Below are 23,847 nucleotides of genomic sequence, written 5' to 3'. Positions count from 1 at the left end.
TGTTGAAACTGTTATTAGGAATGTTAATGGGAAGGGACTTCAATGTAGTGTTGATTTGGTTGACTTGTTGTGTCAGTTGCTCAATTAATTGTGTTAGTAAGCCGATGGAATCCGACTGCATAGATGTGTCTGATCCCCTCTCCATTTTTGATTGTAATGGTACAATCCATAAGTAAACTTGTAAAGCACCAAATAAAAGCTTTAATTATCTCTGTTTCAGGCTGTGTACATTTTTTTGTACCCTTCTCCTGACTGATACCTTTCAACGATGAGATCCCTTTGATTCTTTGTAAGCTCTCTGCGAACCATGGCTTTTGCTATAGGAGGCAACTGAGTAAATGTCTGAAAAATTCTACTAGGACAGCTGAACTTTATTTGGAGTTAATCAGAGTCTCTTTAATCGATGGCAGGTGTGTACCCAAGAAGACTGAATGCTGTAATTAGATCAAAATGACCCTCAATAAAGTATTAGTTTAAGGGTGTGCACACTTATGCAACCAACTTATTGTACATTTTTTATTTTTTATATTTTCCCCTAACAGATTTGTTTGTTTTTCAATTGAATTCTACAGGTTATAGGTCACGTGGGAAAAGTTTTGAAATTATTTATTATGGTGCCATTTTTTTATATCACAAAAACCTGGCATTTTAACAGGGTGTGCACACTTTTTATATCCACTGTACCTGTCCCTCCAAACCATTTGGTCAATTTTGCAGAAGAGGTTTAGATCCCTAGACTGAGTATTTCTGATGCCATTTGACTTCCTGATCTACTGTAAATTCATCACTAGTGGATTTGATGAATACCTTGTATGCTGGGAATAGTGACAAGGCATTGAGTCTTGTATCCTTTTAGTAAAATATCTCTCTGCGTTCAGACAGATACATGCCAAAGGGGGCATTATAGTCAATGATTGGCCTAATGAGGGCTGAATAAAGGAGGGTAATGACATCTATAGATCTAGACACAATCTTTTTGTTTATAAGCTGTACAATATAGACAGATTTAGGTCGCTGTCCACATAATTTCCCAAATGCCAAGCAAGTGGGTCAGCTCTTTGGGGCATATTATCAATGTGGTAGTTCTCTGTGTTAGATGATTTCCCAAAGGATACAATAATACATTTTTGCCATTTAGCATCAGTCCATAATTTTGGCACTAGTCGTTTATTAGTGGCAAACCTTCCTGCAGGATGGCTAAGTCATTTTGAGATTCAATGACTGCTCCTAGCTTGCAATCATCTGCAAATTTAGTCAGTCAGAGCCATTTGGTATTGGCTTTTACTTCAGAAAAATAGATGCCAAACAGGAGAGGTCCCAACAGAAACCCTGAGGGACTCCACAGGTGAGTGGTCTCTTTATGGAGGTAACTTCCTCTATGTTAATTTCCTGCCTCCTATCAGTGAGCCATTTGGCAATGCAGTGGGTGACCTAGGGTTTCTTCCTAATTTTAGCTTTTCTATTATGAGTGAGCAGGGGAATTGTGTCAAAAGCTTTGGCTGGGTCAAGGTATGTTATGTGTACCATTTTGCCTCCATTCATTGCTTTTGTGACCTTTGTAAAAAAAAAATCCACCAGGTTGAATAAGCATGATGGGTCCAGTGTTTGGAGGTTCCCTAAGTCCTGATTGCTTAGTTCCAAGATAAGTCTTTCCATGGCTTTTGTGTATGCCATTTAAAAAAATCTGAATGTATTCTTCATTATTAGACAACATTTTTACAATAGCATCATTGTAATCATTTGGTACATAATAACCAAACCACTGCCCTTATCAGCTTTCACAAACCCAGTATTGCACAAGCATCATAACTCATTTATAGCAAGTCTTTCATTTTAGTCATATTGTAAAAATGCCCTTTTGTTTTTTCATTAAGGGTTTTTTTAATGCCTTTTTTCACAAGTCTCTTGAAACAATTGCAGCAAGATGTTCAAAGCAGGGTTAAAAGTGGAAGGTTTTGAAATTCTACTTCCAAATGAACAACAGTTTTCAGAATGTAATTAAGATTCAAATTTCTGGTGAACATACATAATTCAAGTAGTTTACTAGTTAAATCATACCCTTTGCTAGGTATAAATGTTAAGGTGGCCTAATGGTTAAGGTGTTTGCCTTACAAACACAAGGTACAGGGTTTGAGTCTCACAAGGGATAATTGGCTAGGCTTAAAATGGCTCACAAGGGCAGTTAGCCTAGTACTAATCTATGAATCTATGAATCATCCACTTCCAGGGTCCATCCTATCAGTAAACATATATTGAGTGTAGCAATCCTTTGGGTTGGGAGGGTGGCCTAATGGTTAAGATGTTTGCCTTACAAACACAAGGTGCAGGGTTTGAGTCTCACAAGGGATAATTGGCTAGGCTTAAAATGGCTCGCAAGGGCAGTTAGCTTAGTACTAATCTATGAACCTATGAACCTATAATATGTTTATTTGGTAAATGTTCATTAGACAAGTTCAGCAATTTCACTTCATGACTTACAACATTTAATTCCTGTTGGATATGCTCCATCTTATTCCCCTGGATCTCCCTTGACCGCTTCCTCTGGTGGTAAAATGAGTGCCATTTGGCCAATTATGGCCATTTGTTACATTTAAAATATTCTGAGCCTTGTTGTTCACCATGGCCTGCTGAGCCAGGCAGTGTAATCTTCTCATGGCAGCAGATGACATGTGATCTGCAACATTAAAAAACAAACAAAAAAAAAAAAACTTCTGTGTCTACCTGCTGAGTTTCTTGGTATATAGACACTGAAAACATCTAATGATTATTAGAAGAAAGGGGATACAGTTGCCCATTTTATATGCCTGAAGATCACAGAATAGTTTTTTTCTTTTTCTTTTTTCATATTCCAATGAAAAACAGGAAGATTGATGAGCAGTGCAGAAATTGTCTTCCAAGACACATAATTCATTACTTAACTGCTGTGTAAGTTCCTAATTGTTCTTAATAAGCATTTTAATACATTTAAACCAACTTCATTAAAAAATGCTTTAATTTCCTTACAAAATTCATCCACCGAGGAAACCCCAACAGGGAAAGTTTAGAATATGAGTCCTTTAGGTACCATTTTATCTTTAAATCACTGGTGTAGATAAAGATTGCCATAAACTAAAGATTGATATTTGTTTTCTTGAACTGAGTCAACTGATTTTTTTATATCACCTTCACCCACCAAGAAAAGAAATGTATGCTTGAGTGTTAGAACCATCATATTTATCAAACGGGTTCATGAATACATTCAAAAATCTGTCCAATGTGTAATTTTGCACATTATTAGTAACAGCATTATTGTTGGAAGTACCTTTGCCTGTCTCTTAATTATGTTTCAACCTACACATTGGAAATTGTGAGCCAACATTATTAGAACTGTTGTCAGGCATTATGGTAATGTCACTGGAATCAAAAATATCTTCTGTACTATTTCCAGAGGATGGATTCAAAAGTGATACCTTTTGTGATAGGGTCCCAATAGACTTTTGTAAATCTACAAGAACACGAGTGATGTTATCAATAACAGACTTCAAGTCCTCAAGAACAGAAAGAACAGAAAGCTGTTACAGACTAGAATTCTTTTCTTAGTTTAGCCATCTTAGCTAAAATAGAAACACCTACAAAATACAAACATACTGGACCTGGTACTAATAAACTTTGGAGAATACCGCACTTGTAACCCCCCCATGTAGTGCCCTCTCTGGTAAGGTCAGACCATAAAGCTATCTCCTTTGATGTAGAAATAAATTACATACCACCAGCAAACCCCAAAACAGTCAGGAACTATTCTAAGGCTGACTTTGTATTATTAAGCGATAACCTGATAAAATCACAAGCCCCTCCAAACTCAGATCACAGCAGCTTGTGCAGAATTGTTCACAGAAACAACGTACAGTCATGTTAATAGTTGCATAAAGACAGCTGTGCCTTCCAGAACACAGACGAAACTATAAAACAAACCACCCTAATGGAATACAACTATAAGCAGGTTGCACAACAAAAGGAAAATAATCATAGCTAAAATTAGTAAGTGAAACGCTCAGCAATATAAAAGCTCTCTCATCAAGCTAAACAAAGAACTTAGAGAGCAAAACAAGTCTACTAAATCCATTTTTGAGGTAAATATAGCATTCTAGGCCAAGAACAACCATAAGACTTTATTTAGTTATGTCTGAGACCTCAAAGGTAATACACGTGTGCAGAACTGGTAGTAAATGGAGCCACAATCACAGAGCAGGAGGATATATCAGATCTGCTGGCTGACAAATTCATCTCCAGTTTTACCCCCCTCTGGCTACCCCCAGCAAATACCACCAAATATAACCCCCTATGATCACTAGGGAGCAGGCCCTAGAGACACTCTCTAAGGCCAAGATCACTGCATCAATGGGCACTGATAATATCCTAGGGTGACTCCTAAATAGCCTGAAACATGACATAATGGGGCAACTGGAGTCATTATTTAACCATAGTCTTCAGGTAGACTTTGTGCCATGTAAATGGAATACAGCAATGGTCATACCTCTGCACAAGGATGGTCCATCAATGGACCCTGGGAACTATAGATACTTAAGTCTGACCAGTTTCATATGCAAAACCACAGAAAAAATTATCATGGAGATGATTAATAATGTCATAGAAAACCATCAGACGCAGAATCCAGCCCAGATTGGCTTTGCAAGGACCGATCATGCCTATGCCACCTGGGGGACTTCTTTAAAAAGGTCACCAAGGCAATGGATGAGGGCAAAATGGTGCATACCTTGACCCGGCTATGACATGCTTACTCTTTTATAACAATTCGAATAAATGATATCACAACATAGTTACACATACATAGCTTTTTAATTGGTTGCATGTATAAGTATGTTATGATGTAATTTATTAGAACTGCACGGCTCCAACGACAGCAAAACAAACTGCTGAAATTAAGCTTGCCAATAAACCCACAACGGATCCAGTCAAGGAACGCTCCAAGTAGATAAAACAACGCTGTATAAATGCAAAAGATATCAATTTATTGAAGCCACAAACCAATGCAGCTTTTTATCGGCACTTCTATACCAACTTCATCAGAAGTTTAAAATATCGCGCCAACAATGTGGCGAGCTTTAATATGCTTTAAAACAACATGTGATCAACATGCCCTCCTTAATTAAAAACAAGCAAAACTGATGAGCTAAGGTAAATTCAGTATAAGCTGATATACCGTATACCATTAGTCATCTTTCATTGAATTAAGAAGCCACCAATACATACAATAAAACACCACCAGTCAAAACCAAGAATTACAGCATAAAAGCGGCTGGCACTCAAATGCCCTATTGTAAACAATCTAACTAATTTACAATTACATAAAATAAAATAAACTCAAATTTCATTCTCAAAGAATTAATTATATCAAAATTCTAGCTCAAACTAACACATATCTAAAATATATATATATATATATATATATATATATATATATATATATATATATATATATATATATATATATCTCCATATGACCATACACATAATAACATACTGACATAAACAGAAATTAAAAATTATATATGTGCATATTAATGATCATCATAATGAAAGGTCCCGTCATGTTCTACCTATCCAAGCTTCTCAATTTTAATACACTATTAATAGACAGCTTGCTATTTAAACCTGGGAAATGATAGGCATCTAATTTTAACTGCCACATCAATTCCTTGAGTTCCAACATCAAAGATTCAGGACCCCCCCCTATTGTCCGGAGTTAACTGGTCTATGACCATGAAATTAAATTCATGGGAAGGATTGTCCTTAATATCCTTCACCAATGCATTATCCATTTTCTCTTTATTGATGGCATGTAAATGTTCATATAGGTGCTCTTGTAACCTCCGGTCCGTTTTGCCTATATAAAATACAGGACACAGTGAGCATTTAGCCAAATAGACCACATGACCACTTGAACAATTGAATCTCCCCTTGATGTTATATTTGATATCTCTGATCGTAAAAAAGGTACCTGCTTTTACGAACCGACAAAACTTGCAAATACTGCATTTGAACATGCCTGATATAGATATAAGGCTCTTGGAAGATTAGAAGTGGGCAGATTGGTTGGCAATGTAAATATCAGTTCAGCGCAACACAGACATCATGGAGAAGGGGCAGGAGCTATGGTCAAATATTGTTGAACCAAGACAGAGTATGCAACGGGATACAACTCCTCTTAATGTCCCTAGTTCAGCAGGGATGGCCCAAGGTGGATTACAGCTTACTTTAAATCAATGGCTTAAACGCCCTTTTCCTCTCAATAATTCAAAAGATGATTCTGGCTCTGACCGAAGTCATATAGAAGGCACTGATTTGCCTTATAAATTGAATGTATTCGATCAAAAACTCATTAAACTTAGGAAATTACAACTGGAGGTTGCCTATTTTGGGGAATGCCAGCATTCCAAAATAGTACCTAAGGGCCTCCATTCCTGGCAGTACCCGACAGGGTTAGAAGATGGTTCTACTTTTCATAAGGACCTTCTTTCACTGTTCAACAGGCATGGGTCAGAGCTTCTTAATCTAATTAGTAATCACTATCAAGAAGCAGTTAATACCTTGACAGAAGAGATAACTGATTTGGTTGAGGCGATCAAGCAGGATGTCAGTTTTTTGAGATATAGATATGATTACAAACGGATCTATATGAGCATTGACCAACATATATCTAAAATTACCATTACAAAAATTAAGAAACTTCAAAGAGATATCAATGCTTATAAGGACAGGGTGGCTTACCCTAAGCCTCCTAAATCACAAGGTAATTACAAGGGGTTCACTTCTCGAGCTCCTGATGCTACGAATGGAACTGAAGACCCTAGTCCCAATTCACTTAACCAAGATCAGGATGAGACCCTCGAAGCACCTTTCAGAGGGCCAGATCAAGAAAAGATCAGACCAGAAGGAGTGACCGTTTAGCTGTACAATCTAAGTCAATGAACCCACTACAGGATTCTGAGAGGGAAAATTTTCAGGACCGGGCCTCGCCACGACAGCAGTCACCGAACCGGAAGAACAGGAACAGATACAGGAACAGATACAGGACCAGGAGGAATTAACTGCGACCATTAATGATTTTACACCTGTGGATCATTCCTCATACGAGATACTATTCAATTCAGGGATGGACTTTAAAATTTGTAATTATTCTAACTTTGTTTTTTCACAATCATTGGTTGATTTTTTGGTTAAGGGCTTATTGTTGCACCAACTCGGAGAGCATGTGTGGCTAAAATTATATTAGATCTAAAGCTTTTTGTGAGAAAGCTAAATTTACATCTTTTGTTAGGGGATCAGTCTACCCCGAATAAGCCATTTTATATACCCAGTACCTACAATCCCCCTTTACATCCCTCTTTGGGTGTTTTTGAACAGATATGGGACTTGGACATTCATTTTTTACTCAATTCCAGAGGTCCTGTCCACCATAATACTATCAAAGAGGAGAAGTCGCTTTTGGACTTATTATGCAACTCTACAGTTAGAGTTATGCAGACAGATAAAGGGGGTGGCTTGGTGGTAATGGAGATAGAAGATTATACCAACAGAATGTTAGATATCTTGGCCTCTGACACATACCGAGAGGTATCTAGAAATGAGCTAAATGTAAATATGGCCGGAGTCCGTTCCTATTTTGATGACATGTTTATCAGTGGGGTTATCGATCTGGACATTTTTAACTTTATTTCTACACCAATTCCAAAAATACCAGTCCTCTTTGGTAATCCAAAGATCCACAAAAACATCCGGGACCCCCCAGTGTGACAACTGGTTAGTGCAAGAGGCAGCATGACATATGCAGCGGCCAAGGTAGTGGATACAATTCTCAAGAAATATGTTTGCAGCGAAACCCACATTTTGAAGGATTCATGGTCATTTCTGGCTAAGGTTGGTACAATCCCATTTAGTACGGATAGCCACTTTTTAACTATCGATGTGATCGATTTATATTCATCTATCCCTCATGACGTGGCAGTGGAATGGATCCAAATGATCATGACCAGTAAACAAGCACCAGCTAAAGAGATTTTGATGGTCAGAGAACTCTTGGATATCATCCTAACATGTAACTTTTTTTCATTCAACAATCGATGGTTTCACCAACTGGTAGGGGTACCCACGGGGTCCCCTTATGGCGCCAGTGTGGCTAATCTAGTGATGGCCTTTTGGGAGAAGGAATTTGTGTTCTCTAATACCATAATTCAAGACAAAGCTTTACTATATACCCGATTTTTAGATGATATTTTTATCATTCTAAAAGGGGACCAGGATGTGGGGGATTCCCTGGTTGAAAGCTTTAACACCTCCACCGAATTTTTGAAATTCACTTCAAATTTTTCAAGGGAAAGGATTGCATACTTGGATGTGGAATTATTTAAGGACACAGCTCAGAGTTGTTTTGTAGCCAAAATACATTGAAAGACCACTTTCTCTAATTCTTATTTACATTTCAACAGTGACCATCCACTCCACCAAAAGAAATCGATAGTCAAAGGCCAGCTGGTCAGGGCGGCTAGAATAGTGTAGAGGGAAAGTGATTTCCAAGAGGAGTGCCATTTTATCCAAAATCTTTTTTCTAACAGAGGCTATCCGGAGAGCCTTATTATGGAAATGTGTAAAGAGGTTTACACCAAGAGGGAAAATGGCTTTTTCCCCTATTCTGAGCCACTCTACTGCAGAGCCTACCTTGCTTCCACAGAATATTCAGTCTAGTAGCATTTATTCTTGTAGTTTCATCACCACTTTTAATATGGATGCTAGGGAAATAGTTTCAATCATCAAGAAGAATTGGCGTTTATTATCTACAGACAATCTAGGCTTATCCCAGTTAGGTGCTTACCCTAAAGTGACCTTTAGGAGAGGGCCTAACATCAAGAACATACTGGAAATGAAACCCAAGAGCCTTATATCTAGATCAGGCATGCTCAAATGCAGTATGTGTAAGTTTTGTCGGTTCGTAAAAGCAGGTACTTTTTTTACGATCAGAGATATCAAATATAACATCAAGGGGAGATTCAATTGCTCAAGTGGTCATGTGGTCTATTTGGCTAAATGCTCACTGTGTCCTGTATTTTATATAGGCAAAATGGACCGGAGGTTACAAGAGCACCTATATGAACATTTATAGGCCATTAAGAAAGAGAAAATGGATAATGCATTGATGAAGCATATTAAGGACAATCCTGCCCATGAATTTAATTTCATGGTCATAGACCAGTTAACTCCGGACTATAGGGAGAGTCCTGAATTTTTGATGTTGGAACTCAAGGAATTGATGTGACAGTTAAAATTAGAAGCCTATCATTTCCCAGGTTTAAATAGCAAGCTGTCTATTAATAGTGTATTAAAACTGAGAAGCTTGGATAGGTAGAACATGACGGGACCTTTCATTATGATGATCATTAATATGCACGTATATAATTTTTAATTTCTGTTTATGTCCGTATGTTATTATGTGTATGGTCATATGGAGATATATATATATATATATATATATATATATATATATTTTTTTTTTTTTTTTGATATGTGTTAGTTTGAGCTAGAATTTTGATATAATTAATTCTTTGAGAATGAAATTTGAGTTTATTTTATTTTATGTAATTGTAAATTAGTTAGATTGTTTACAATAGGGCATTTGAGTGCCAGACGCTTTTATGCTGTAATTCTTGGTTTTGACTGGTGAGGTTTTATTGTATGTATTGGTGTCTTCTTAATTCAATGAAAGATGACTAATGGTATATGGTATATCACCTTATACTGAATTTACCTTAGCTCATCAGTTTTGCTTGTTTTTAATTAAGGAGGGCGTGTTGATCACATGTTGTTTTAAAACATATTAAAGCTCGCCACATTGCTGGCATGATATTTTAAACTTCTGATGAAGTTGGTATAGAAGTGCCGACGAAAAGCTGCATTGGTTTGTGGCTTCATTGATATCTTTTGCGTTTATACAGCGTTGTTTTATCTACTTGGAGCATTCCTTGACTGGATCCGTTCTGGGTTTATTGGCAAGCTTCATTTCAGCAGTTTGTTTTGTTGCCATTGGAGCCGTGCAATTCTAATAAATTACATCATAACATACTTATACATGCAACCAATTAAAAAGCTATGTATGTGTAACTATGTTGTGATGTCATTTATTAGAATTGTTATAAAAGAGTAAGCATGTCATAGCCGGGTCAAGGTATGCACCATTTTGCCCTCATCCATTGCCTTGGTGACCTTTTTAAAGAAGTCCCCCAGGTGGCATAGGCATGATCGGTCCTTGCAAAGCCAATCTGGCCTGGATTCTGTATCTCATGGTTTTCTATGACATTATTAATCATCTCCATGATCATTTTTTCTGTGGTTTTGCATATGAAACTGGTCAGACTTAAGTATCTATAGTTCCCAGGGTTCATTGATAGACCATCCTTGTGCAGAGGTATGACCATTGCTGTATTCCATTTACATGGCACAAAGTCTACCTGAAGGCTATGGTTAAATAATGACTCCAGTTGCCCCATTATGTCATGTTTCAGGCTATTTAGGAGTCACCCTAGGATATTATCAGTGCCCATTGATGCAGTGATCTTGGCCTTAGAGAGTGTCTCTAGGGCCTGCTCCCTAGTGATCATGGGGGGTTATATTTGGTGGTATTTGCTGGGGGTAGCCAGAGGGGGGTAAAACTGGAGAGGAATTTGTCAGCCAGCAGATATGATATATCCTCCTGCTCTGTGATTGTGGCTCCATTTACTACCAGTTCTGTACACGTGTATTGACTTTGAGGTTTCAGACATAAATAAATAAAGCCTTATGGTTGTTCTTGGCCTAGAATGCTATATTTACCTCAAAAATGGATTTAGTAGACTTGTTTTGCTCTCTACGTTCTTTGTTTAGCTTGATGAGAGAGCTTTTATATTTCTGAGCTTTGCACTTACTAATTTTAGCTATGATTATTTTCCTTTTGTTGTGCAACCTGCTTATGATTGTATTCCATTAGGGTGGTTTGTTTTATAGTTTCGTCTGTGTTCTGGAAGGCACAGTTGTCTTTATGCAACTATTAACATGACTGTACGTGGTTTCTGTGAACAATTCTGCACAAGCTGCTGTGGTCTGAGTTTGGAGGGGCTTGAGATTTTATCAGGTTATCGCTTAATAATACAAAGTCAGCCTTAGAATAATTCCTGACTGTTTTGGGGTTTGCTGGTGGTACATAATTTATTTCTACATCAAAGGAGATAGCTTTATGGTCTGACCTTACTAGAGAGGGCACTACATGGGGGGGTTACAAGTGCGGTATTCTCCAAAGTTTATTAGTACCAGTTCCAGTATGTTTGAATCCCTAGTGGGTGTATGGATTATCTGGTCTGTTTGTGTTTACAAGTTTGGGGTAGGAGTCCCAATTTATAGGGGCGTTTTTAAAGGCATCCATGAATATGATACTGGGTTGAATGGTGAGTACCTCCAGTGGGTGTAAGTATGAGATGTGGTTCTCATGTGACATAGAAGGTGACCAATTGCTTGCTTGGATATGATATGGGACTTTGACTATGGTAATCTGGATGGGAAGAAACTCATGGGCATCATCTTGCTTGACTAACCTGGAAGTAAGTTTGCTATGGACATAGATTGAAACACCTCTACCTTTAGTCCCTACCTGAGCAGTAGCTGGTCTAAATGTGTGGAAGGCATTGTATCCCCACACTACCAGGTGCTTTCTGCATCTTTAAGCCATATCTTTGTAACTGCACTGATGTCTGTATTCTCCAATGTGAGGAGAGCTTGGAGGTAGTGAAGCTTCTTGTTTAAACTCCTGGCATTGAGCAGTAACACCTTTAGATACCCTTGGGTTGATCACCTTTAGATACCCTTGGGATGATTTTGCTGTGTTGGAAGATTTGTTGGTATGACATTGCCTAAAAAGGCACTATGGGGAGGGGAATAATGTTTTAGCCAATATTCAAAAGCCTGACGGGACAGGTAAAGACCATCTTCGGCAAACCATATCCTTGCGTGCTGACAAATATTGCACCCCTTTAGAATGACACCAGAAGTTAAGCCAATTATTAAAGTCAACCATCTTCTGTTTATATAGTGGCAGCATCCTTGGTGAAGGTAGAATGCTACTCAGTGCTAAGCTCATAACAGCTCTGGAGTGTCCAGGGAGATGCATCTCAACCCATTTACACCCACATGGACTGTGACTGAACCATACCAGTACTTGTGGTCCAAAGACATGCATGCATGTATAGCTTGACAGATCCTGACTCCTAATAGGTAACTGACCATGATTTTCTCTTTGTTCACTCTGGTGTTTGGTGCATCAGTGTGTCTCACAATGACCTCTCCCATGTCTAGAATATTGGGTTGTGTGTTGGTTTACCTTATGTGCTTTGTAGTTCAGGCTCCATTGGGTGTGACTGCATGCATAGTGTGGGGTGTTGTTACGGTGAAGTGCTTTTGGGGTTGCTGAAGACAATTGTTGCAGGTGGAATATCTGGGATGTCTTCGGAGTTTAGGAAGATTGCATTTAAATGCATCGGCATATGTTTGTCCGTGGGTCAGGTGTTTATTATGCGTGGTGGGTGTATTGTATTTATTATCCTGACAACCTGGTTATTTTGAGTGCATGTAACCAAGACTTTTGCCTTCAGTGACACACTGTAACTACATTTCTCAGATATTGTACCAGTTTCTTTAAAGATCAGTCTGTTGTCAGTGAACATGAAAAAATTGCTACATTGTCTCAGGAAGCTTATATCTATCAGACAGGCAGTGGAGAAATTGGGAAAGTGCATAGCCATGATTTCAGGCCCTTTTTAAGTGAAACTACAAGGGTGTGGTACAAATGGAATTAGTAGCTTGAGTGTTGAGTCTAGAAGCAGGACTAGACAAATCTAAGCACAACTGAGTTACTGGGCAGAGTTTCAGGGGTAGTTTTACAGGGGAATTTTTTTAGTATACCAGTGAGACATGACTTGGCCTCAGTAGATTTAGTGCTGTCTGAATTTAATAGATTTAAAATTTCTTTTCATCCATATTCCCTATTCAGTTGTTAGTTTCATTCTAGACTCATTAAATCATTTGACAAAAACAATTAATGCATATTTTTTGCTAACTATACAGATCTGCAAGGTCCATAGTATTCTTCTCAGTTTGTCAGAAATAGTGGTTTACTATAAAATGCAACAGTAAGGCTATGTAATCTTTCTGGTTAAGAATATTAAAATGTACTATGGAATAAATATATGTTAAACCTTAACAGATGGACATTCTGAGTCCATGTTCTTTTTAAGTTGTTTACGGTTTTCTGAATAAAATACTAAACAAACAGTTTATAGCTATGTTCAGTACTTATGTTTGAACAAAAGGCCTCTCAGAATACTAACTTGCATTTTGAACTAATCTGATTTTTTTGGACGTTGTAATTACTTTTTTTTATTCTTTGTTTAAAGTGCCATTGGTGAACAGAAGACACAGTGAAGATAGTACCACAGACAACTTTATAAGTTGTATAGTCCCACAACCAAACAGCAGATACAAGGAAGAGGTACATGGCAACATTCCACAAAAGAATAACAAAGATCATCTGAGGTTGCAAACACCACTGCAGCACATTAAAGAGGAAAGCAAGTTGCTATTCCATGTGGAAGAACAAAGCAAAATAAATACAGAAGAAAAGTTATTGTCCAGTTCCTTCTGTGATTTACATTTAGCCAAATCAGACTACAGCCAGTCAAAGTGTTTGAGACAGATGGGTCACCAACTGCCAGTGCAATCAGCATATGAACAAGCAAGAAAACTCTGCATAAAAGAGCTCAAGTACGAGAACCACAGTCACTATGGTAACTGCCTAGATGGTGTTGGTAGCACTGATAGAACAGCTGCAAAATGGTTGCTTAGTGACACTCAAAGTGAAAGCTCAATAAACATCAGATCATTTGCACAAAGTCCATTTTCACCCCCGAACAATCACAGTGTCTTGACCAAATATAGCACTTTCCAGACCTCATCATGTATGCCAGCCAAGCATGTAATGGAAAACTTTGGCTACAGTGCAGAAGACCCTCCATCATTAGTTTACAGAAGTCAAAGTCTAACCTCAAGCTCCCCCTCCTCAGAAACCCCACAGGATACAGGCCTTCCTCATTACATCGGCACATCCGTAATAATAACTAGTGGTAGGTGACGAATTTGGTAGGATGTTCTTTATAGATTATTGAACCGCATATATTTTAAAGTTCCCAAACTGGCATATATTGTCATCACTTGACTGATCACTGAAGTGTAACAGGGAATAATCACAGTGTCAGTCACTGCAGACAGCTATTTGCTAAGATTTGTGTTGATGAAGGAACTGTTCACCACAATAGTGGTATCTTTAAAGTGTCTGCTATTGAAATGGAATTTATGGTCTAAATATCTACCCCATTGTTTCCTTCCTTTTCTGCTTTAGTGACATTTTATAATCCTAGGAGATTCATTTTAATGTGTTTTCTAGTATACTGCTAATTTGTATCATCTAAACTGCAACACCCACTTATTCTCTTTTGTACAATTTCTGCCGGCATTCTGTTCAAAATGTGCACAATCTTGTTAGTTAAAAAAGATGTCATTGTACTTTTGTCAAACATGCACATATGCATACACACACACACACACACACACACACACACACACACACACACACACACACACACACACATATCTTTTATTTATTTTCATTTGAAAAAAATCTCCATTATTATTCTGTTTTCCCCTGTGGGAAAGATGGTGGCCTCTCTTATATCTTCTTTCTGTGTGTTTCTCTCTCTTCATACTAACTGTAAACAGATATGCATTTCTTAGTCCTTTCTTGTAGACCCTGCACAGATGTAATCATTCCGCTTTGTATGGTTTTGATTCTCTCATTTCCTAAAATGTTTGCAAAACTGGACAGAATACTTTGATAGGGAAGACACTGACAGTGGGTGTAGAAGTAACGATGTGTTACTTCTAATGCAGATGGAAGACATGGACAGTGGGTGTAGAAGTAGCAATGTGTTACTTCTAATGCAGATGGAAGACATGGACAGTGGGTGTAGAAGTAACGATGTGTTACTTCTAATGCAGATGGAAGACATGGACAGTGGGTGTAGAAGTAACGATGTGTTGCTTCTAATGCAGATTGTAGACATGAACAGTGGGTGTAGAAGTAACGATGTGTTACTTCTAATGCAGATGGAAGACATGGACAGTAGGTTTGGAAGTAACAATGTGTTACTTCTAATGCAGATGGAAGACACTGACAGTGGGTGTAGAAGTAACGATGTGTTACTTCTAATGCAGATGGAAGACATGGACAGTGGGTGTAGAAGTAACAATGTGCTACTTCTAATGCAGATGGAAGACATGAACAGTGGGTGTAGAAGTAGCAATGTGTTACTTCTAATGCAGATGGAAGACATGGACAGTGGGTGTAGAAGTAATGGTGTGTTACTTCTAATGTAGATGGAAGACATGGACAGTGGGTGTAGAAGTAGCGATGTGTTACTTCTAATGCAGATGGAAGACATGGACAGTGGGTGTAGAAGTAGCAATGTGTTACTTCTAATGTAGATGGAAGACATGGACAGTGGGTGTAGAAGTAGCAATGTGTTACTTCTAATGCAGATGGAAGACACTGACAGTGGGTGTAGAAGTAACAATGTGTTGCTTCTAATGCAGATTGTAGACATGAACAGTGGGTGTAGAAGTAACAATGTGTTACTTCTAATGCAGATGGAAGACATGAACAGTGGGTGTAGAAGTAACAATGTGTTACTTCTAATGCAGATGGAAGACCTGGACAGTGGGTGTAGAAGTAACAATGTGCTACTTCTAATGCAGATGGAAGACATGGACAGTGGGTGCAGAAGTAATTCCAAAAGACTTACTCTGAGTGTAAATGACCACTTGCACTGAAAGCAGATCTTTGGAATCTGGCCACGGGTGTAAGCCTGTTTATAAACAGGATTAAAACAGAGGAAAGTCACTTACACTGACAGCAAGTCTATTAGAATCAGGGCAGACTTGCACTGAGAGCAACTCTTTTCAAATCTGGCTGAGTGTTTGCTTTGGATGCAGATGTAGTCTTTCTTATCATGCCCACCTTCTTACTGCATTTTTACAACTTCTGTGCTACTTTCAGAAACACAAATGTGATAAACCAACATATGTTCTAGTGGATTATAGTGACACTATCAATGTCATAATGCAGAACAAGGTATGCTTTAAGGTTACAATTTTCTTATTCCTCAGTACTCTTTTCTTAATATTAGGGAAGATGGTTGATCCATGGAAACCATTTTTTGCAGTAGCAGCAGTTGATAGTTCTGTCTTTTATTCTGATAATATTCACCTACATTGACAAAAGTGCTAGGATTTTGATTCTTTTGTCAGCACTTTGGGTTGGAACTTTGTTGTTTCGGAATAAAAAGAATGGAATTTTAATTGGTGCCGAAACATGCTGTACAATCCCTACTTCCCCATTAGATATCTGTTCCTCTCCATTGCTCTGATATATCCCAGTGAAATAAATAGAGAAGACTGGCTCTAATGCAGAACTACGTGGTATGCTAATGGACAGTCTCTCACTACCGAAAGTTGCTAAAAGTGTTCTAATATTTCTCCTAATGGACTGGCAGGACTGGCATTTGCCATTTATTGTTACTGAGCCTCTCAAATCTAAATTGGTGCTATGATGAGCATTTTGCCATTCATACTACTACGTACTCCTGGTCATATTTCTTTCTTAAATCAAATGCATGACCTAAATGCCAGAACAGTGCAGTGACATGTCAACCAACCTTTAAATATTCTCATAAAATATAATTACACTAACATAAGCATCAATATATGGCAGACAGTAATATCTGCAAACTTTGAAAATATGAAAATATTGAAGCAATAAATAGCCACAAGAAAATATATATTATGTATATTTATTTGCCTGCTTCACAAAACAGTTTTATACTTAGATTCTGAAGGCAGCAATTGAAAGAGTTTTATGACTTCTTGTATGTATAACTGGAACCAGCAATGCATTGATAATTACTCTTTGAAGAGTGAGACATTATTTTTTTAAAAATCACAATTTCTTAAAAGATGTATAAGAAATAGATATAATAACACAGACAATTAAGCATATTGTATACAACAGCATTGTAACATCAACAGAAAGGATGCCTTGCTCAAGGTAACAAATCTAACAGTGTGTAAAAAGAAAAACATGAGCTATGTTCCTTACAATCAGTGTGCACTGACAGTGCACTGTCAATTATGTATGAGCCGCTGGTTTTTGGTTTTGTATTGTGCAGACTCTAAACTGTATTGAGTTGGGAAGCAGGGCTGTAAACCAGGTGGCAAAACAGTAAGAAAGCTCCTTTTATTTTTATAACTTTAACCAGATCTTTTGAGTGTCAGAGTTCTAAGAAGAACTCATGAAACATTGCCTTTTTTTTTTATTTATTAGCTCATGGAAATCCCTATGTGGTGAACCACATACATTACCCTTTTAGTGTCCAAATACTGTTCAAAGTGGAGCTATGTAATGCAAAACGTTCTTCTAGTACACTGTTATAAGCATAGATTTTAGAGCTATTATTTTTAGAAAATAGCTACTGTACACAGTGTACTAAATTATTTTGGTGGCCATTTATCTACCTTAAAACAACATGATGCCACAGGAAAAAAAACTGGATCAAATAATTTCTTTTCAGCTGTTCATTTGCCTTCACAGGTCACGATTATATCATGGATTTTTTTTTTTGTAGGATAAAGAAAGTCCTTTTTCACTCAATGCTTCCTTGGGCCAGCAGTGAGGCTAAAGTCAGTGACTAAACACAGTCAGTGTTACAAAGTGGTTTGTGTGAAGTTAATTAGCCATCTTTGGTACCTATGTTAATTGGTCTCAGTAGAATGCTTTAAATGAAACAAGTATTATCAGTGCTTGCGATGTGCACATCATTTCTGATAAAAATGACAAAAAACAGTGTTTTCTGTGTCAACTGTTGAAGCTCAGTGTAAAAATGTATGTTGAATGTACAGTTTATAAACAGACTCTTATATTCAAAATTTGCTTACTGTATCTTCATTATGGTCTTAAGATTTTGTGTTTAATTTCTATAGTAGTGTGTATTAGCCTGCATAGTGAAGCAAGAATGCTTACTCATCTCAGGTTTCATATCTGCACGTTAAAAGGAGACAACAAAATCATTCTTTAGTACGAGGGGCTCCACACCAGGATGACATCTTTGACTATTGGTGCAGTTTCTTTCTCTGACTTTTTACTGGCCAAAAATAAAAAAAAATATTATTACTTTGAAAATTCAGTGAGGCAGTAAGTAGCATGAATAGCATAAAACATTCTAATAATAAAGGAATACAGACACAGCACACGCGTGCACACACACACACACACACACACACACACACACACACACACACACATGCACACACACATACACATGCACACGCACGCACTAATATGGTATTAATTCTTCTCTCACAGGAAGATTTGTGATTTAGAATTTACAGAACATTTATAATGGATGCAGTGTTGTGAATGTTTTATTGCCTGCTTATGAAAAAGTTGTAACAATTGCTCAGTATTTCTTCCTGCCAGCACAGGTACAACACACGTCTGTGCAATGTAACAAAGGGCTACATTTATCAGTGATTTACATGGCATTGCTGCTGTGTTACACCACTGCAGTACTCTAAGATTTGGTTGGATCCTGCCTGATAATTTCACTAGATGGAAAGATTTAGGGTGGAAGTTCATAGTCCCCCTGGTTTACATACCCATAATGGTAATTAGTAAGTAGCAGTACTGCACCTGTGTTTATATAGCTAAAAGGCACTCATTTTATGAAATCTCAGCCCTGCAAAGAAGTATCCACAGCAGCTTTGCAGATCTGAAGTAGTGTAAAACAAGTAGAAACCAGTGCAGGTATAGTGTGGAATAATCCATATATACGTAAAGTTATGAATGTTCTCAGTCATTTTTGCTAGGTGGTTGCAGGAGCGAGCCTGCATGGATTTCTCAAAAACTTCACAAGAATTAGTACTAAATTGAGTGTTGCTGGCTTGCAGCTTACCCAAGCTGTTTTAAAATTTCTTCTAGTCACTGCAAAGAGTACTTACATGGACACCTTGATTGGACTTTTATAAAGCAGGAAAAAAGAAAGACAAGAAAAGCAGAAATAAGAGCAAGACAGAGAGGATAAGGGACACACAGAAGAGGCACATTAAGAGACTGTGCAGAAGGAGGTGGAAGGGGCACTATGCTTTGGTTGGGGATAGACCCCCTTTTTCCAATTTTTTAAGAGGGAAGTTGGGAAAGGAATAAGGGTAGAGGGTGTAGGAGAGAGGGTTAGGGAAGAGTTATGGTATGGATGCAACATAAATGACAGACAAACACAGAGGAATAATATGGTGGGCTGACATTGAGGGGAAAAGACATACAGATGGCAGACATAAAAGAGAGGAAAAAGAGAAATGGTAGCCAGCTATCACCCTGATCCAGAAGACCTGAAATAATCCCCCTATGATGTATATGGAAGGAAGCACCCAGACTGTATGAGGGTGAAGGCCTTCATTGGCTCAATGGTCAGAGCACACTGGTTCAGCAAGTCTTGCACCTGCTGGATGAGGAATTGCAGTATGCACAGGCACCTCTCCATAACCATCTCCACCAGGTCCTGAAGCTCAGGTAGTCAGTGCTTTACCTGGTTGACACTCACTGTGGAGGGATCAAATGGGTTGAGCCACTGCCCCCACACTTTGAAGACTTTGCTGAGTGGATAGAGAGAGAGGTCGTGTGTGGTCCTTCACCTGGGAGGCCTGTGACTGAGCTGTCCCAGGCACTTCTGGACCTTCAGAAAACAGTAAAATAAAAGGGACAGGGAAAAAAGAGAGAAATGGAGATAAGAAATGGACTCACAAGTGTTCTGAAGAAATTGTGTTTTAGTTAATAACAGTAAATCAACCATTTACTCATTTAATTAGAAATTCCTGTTAAAATAATATGACAAGTTTTTCATTCATTAATGCAAAGAATGGATTATGACAAGTATTTCTTGATTGTACTTCATATTATGGCTTCTGCTCTGATAAGGATTATTTATTTATTTAACAGAGCCTGTTTTCAGCGGAGGCCTGGGGAGAAATGCTCCAGATGCATGTCTTTGGAATGAGGGAGGAAACCGGAGTACCCGGAGGAAACCCACGCGAACACAGGGAGAGCATGCAAACTCCACACAGAAGGCACCCTAGCCAAGAATCAAACCGGAGAACCTCTTGCTGTGAGGTGACAATGTTAACCACTGCACCACTGTGCCACCCATTAAGATTAAGATTTGTACTACTTTGTGTAATGAGATGTCATACAGTTGTTGTTGTTTGTCTTTTCGGCTTTTCCTGGTAAGGGGTCGCCACAGCGGAACTCCAGTCCGCTAATGATTGGCAGTAGATTTTTTTATGGTGCCGAGTTGCCAGCCCGACGCCCAACCTTCAGTGAAGGCACGCCCATTCACCCATATCTTTCGGAGGCCACTCGACTGCGGGGAGGACATGCAGACTCCACACAGAAGGCACTCCCCGCACACTAGCTGAGAATCGAACGGGAGAACCTCTTGCTGTGAGGCAACAATGCAACCGCTGTACCACCATGGCATATCATAAGCAATACAGTATGCAATGAAATACTGCAGCAATAAGTTATGACAACTGCTGCTTCACTGGCAGGTAATGGTTTCACTGCAAAACTAATAATTATTGGCATAGTACAATTCCTTGTAGTTCAGTATAATATATTTGTATATCTATTTTATTATTTATTTAACATTTGTTGACCAGGAAAGTCCAACTAGGTTCCACAGATCTTGTTTTCAGCAGAGGCCCGGGGAGAAATGCTCCAGATGCATGTCTTTAGAATGTGGGAGGAAACCGACACAAACACAGGGAGAACATGCAAACTCCACACAGAAGGCACCCCGGCCGAGAATCAAACCAGAAAACCTCTTGCTGTGAGGCGACAGCATTAACCGCTGCACCACTACGCCACGATGAAATGACTGTGGACTGCTGATCAGACAGTGATAATAGATGAAAATATAACACGGTGTTGTGTTAATGAAATATACTATTTTTTTTTTTTGGAAAAGGGACATATATTTTTTTATATTACTTAACATTGTTCAGTATTTTTCATACTTAAGAATGTGCTGAAGCAGCCTGACAACTCTCCATGGGTGCACTTTTCTGCTGTATTCAATCTACACAGGTGCTATGCAGGTAACAGAAAAACTGAAAAAAAAATATTTACTCATAGTATTATTGTGTGAATCATTGCTTTACACAGTACCATAGCTAGGGTGAGGCAAGAGGAGCAACTGCCCCGGGAGCAAAGTGCTGGTGGCACAATTAGCCGATTCTGATCTGTAATGCAATACCAACTTTTAAAAGCCGGTATTGTATTGCATTTGTAGTCAAGCCTGAGAGCTGTAGTGCTTCTTGTGTGATCTCAACTGTAGCAATTGCTTGCTACATTTGTAGCAAACAGTTTGCTACAGTTTATAAGAATTTTTTAAGCAAAGCGTGAATGCCTAGTACTCCATGCAATAGGGCAGAAACTGTAGCAACTATTTGCTACATTTGTAGCAAACAGTTTGCTACAGTTCATTAGAAGTATTTTTTTTAAGTAAAGCATGAGCATCTTGAGGTCCATGCAGAGAGGATATAAACTGCAGCAACTGTTTGTACATTTAGTAGTTTGATATAGTTTATAAAAAGAAGAAATTGTACTGATGAATGGAGGATGGTCAGTGGTGGGGAACAGGACCTGAATGGCTAGGCGGAAGGGAGAGTGTTTTGCATCTGGCCACCTCATTGGTGTGCCAGTAGAAGGAAGAACATCTGTTTTTTTTTTTTTTGCTGTTCACTAAAAAGCTGAGTAGGGAGTAGGGCACTGATTCATTGTGCCAGTAGAAGGAAGAACATTTGCATGGTACCAGACCCAGGTACTGGTTCAGCCAGCTACACTTCTTTCTTTAAGAAATTCAGTATTTACAAGTTTTGTTATAGTTATTAATATATTTTATAACTTATAGCAACACCTCTCATCCATTCCATGTTTCATTTTCTAAAGCTGTCCACTATCTTTTTCTGAGTAAATGCAACATGTTACTGCATCAGTGGGTGACTGGGCCATTGGGAAGTATTTCTTGTAAAACTATTCCAAGTTGAGAAGATACCCATCCTTGAAACGCTATTGTGGTGTATACCTTTGCTTCAATAAGTGCATGGTCTTCAAGATTAGTAACTTGTTACAGCCACTGTGGAATATTCTTGAGTTGATACATTCAGAGGCATCCAAGTGTCTGTGAATGGGGGGGGGGGGGGTTCCTGGTCTACTGATCTGCTTCTGAACTTCTGAATGGAATGCTGTCATGGCAACCTCAGCAAATACTCAGTTTCAGAAAGCCCCATTCCTGCACTTGTTGCTAATCTTGTAAACTTTTTCAAACTAAGCAGTCTAAGGTGCTATGAATTGTTTACATGAATGTTCAGCTCTGTGAACGTGATTGTAGAACAGGCATGGAGTGGCAACTCATTATTAATTCTGCACGCAAAGCTAGACTTTCCACTGTGTGATACCTTAAACCTCTTGTATCAGAGGCACCATGGGATATATGCAAATTACCCTTTAAAGACATCAGGTGTTTCAGCTAAAGTCATGGACATTCAGAATTGCCATTTAGCTGAAACACCTGATGTCTTTAAAGGGTAATTTGCATATATCCTATGCTGCCTCTGATACAAAAAAGTTCTGGAAATCAAAAACAGTACCAAAATCATTTTACATGCTGTTGTAATGTAACAATAATGATTAAAATGCAACTTTAATTTTTAACACTGAATAAGCAGTAAACTTTATGAAGCTATTAATATAAAACAGTTATGTCCACCATTATAATAAAACTGTGTGAGTGATCTGCAATGCTTAAGAAATAAAGCAAATGAACATTTCACAACAAAGCACTTCAAATATTATTTTGACAGGAAAGTAATAACACCTTTTTTACAACAGCCATGAAACATTCCATTTATGCTGCCTTAACTAATGCAGGGACTAATGCAGGGAAACTGAATTCTTATATATATATATATATATAGAGAGAGAGAGAGAGAGAGAGAAGTGTATGTGTGTGTGTGTGTGTGTGTGTGTGTGTGTGTGTGTGTGTGTGTGTGCATGTGTGTGTATCTATATCTATATCTATATCTATATATATATATAGAGAGAGAGAGAGGTGTGTGTGTGTGTGTGTTTGTATCTATATCTATACACACACACACACACACACATATATATATATATATTTATATATATATATATATATACATACAAAAAAATATATATATATGTGTGTGTGTATATATATATATATATATATATATATATATATATATATATATATATATATATATGTGTGTGTGTGTGTGTGTGTGTGTATGTATGTATGTTTACATAGGGGAACTGATTATAATCAAATCACCCTTTGGTCAACAAAATGTAGTCACTACAGAGATGGTCGACAGGTAGGGAAATATGCCCTTTCCCCAAATATTGTTTGATCTTGGAGTTAGTATAGATAATTGCAGGGGATGTGGGAGTGCAGAAGGCTGGCCCCCTGCAAAAGTCTATATTTAAGGCGATTGGCTGAAAATTTGTTTTGCAAGTGCCAAGATTTTTACTTGGTGCATGTGTAGTAATGCATTGACATTTGCAAAGTCAACATTTTGTGGTCGGTC

The 23,847-nt window shown here is 38.1% G+C and overlaps 1 protein-coding gene across 1 annotated transcript in view; it reads left to right on the top strand.

The window, feature by feature from the left end:
* Positions 1-14,655, top strand: part of SIM2 (SIM bHLH transcription factor 2) — a 1,026,265-nt gene extending 1,011,610 nt beyond the window's left edge. The window contains exon 11 of the mRNA XM_044073136.1: positions 13,470-14,655. Within this exon, the coding sequence (XP_043929071.1) occupies positions 13,470-14,203 (734 nt within the window). The 3' untranslated portion in view covers positions 14,204-14,655. The remainder of the gene's footprint in view (positions 1-13,469) is intronic.
* The last annotated feature ends 9,192 nt before the right edge of the window (positions 14,656-23,847 follow it).

The sequence above is a fragment of the Protopterus annectens genome, chromosome 5.part1 (assembly GCF_019279795.1).
Source record: "Protopterus annectens isolate FY-2018-M chromosome 5.part1, PAN1.0, whole genome shotgun sequence".
In the NCBI taxonomy this organism is placed as follows: domain Eukaryota; kingdom Metazoa; phylum Chordata; order Ceratodontiformes; family Protopteridae; genus Protopterus; species Protopterus annectens.
The sequence above is the reverse complement of the archived record's forward strand: the minus strand, read 5'-3'. Positions and strand labels throughout refer to the sequence as shown.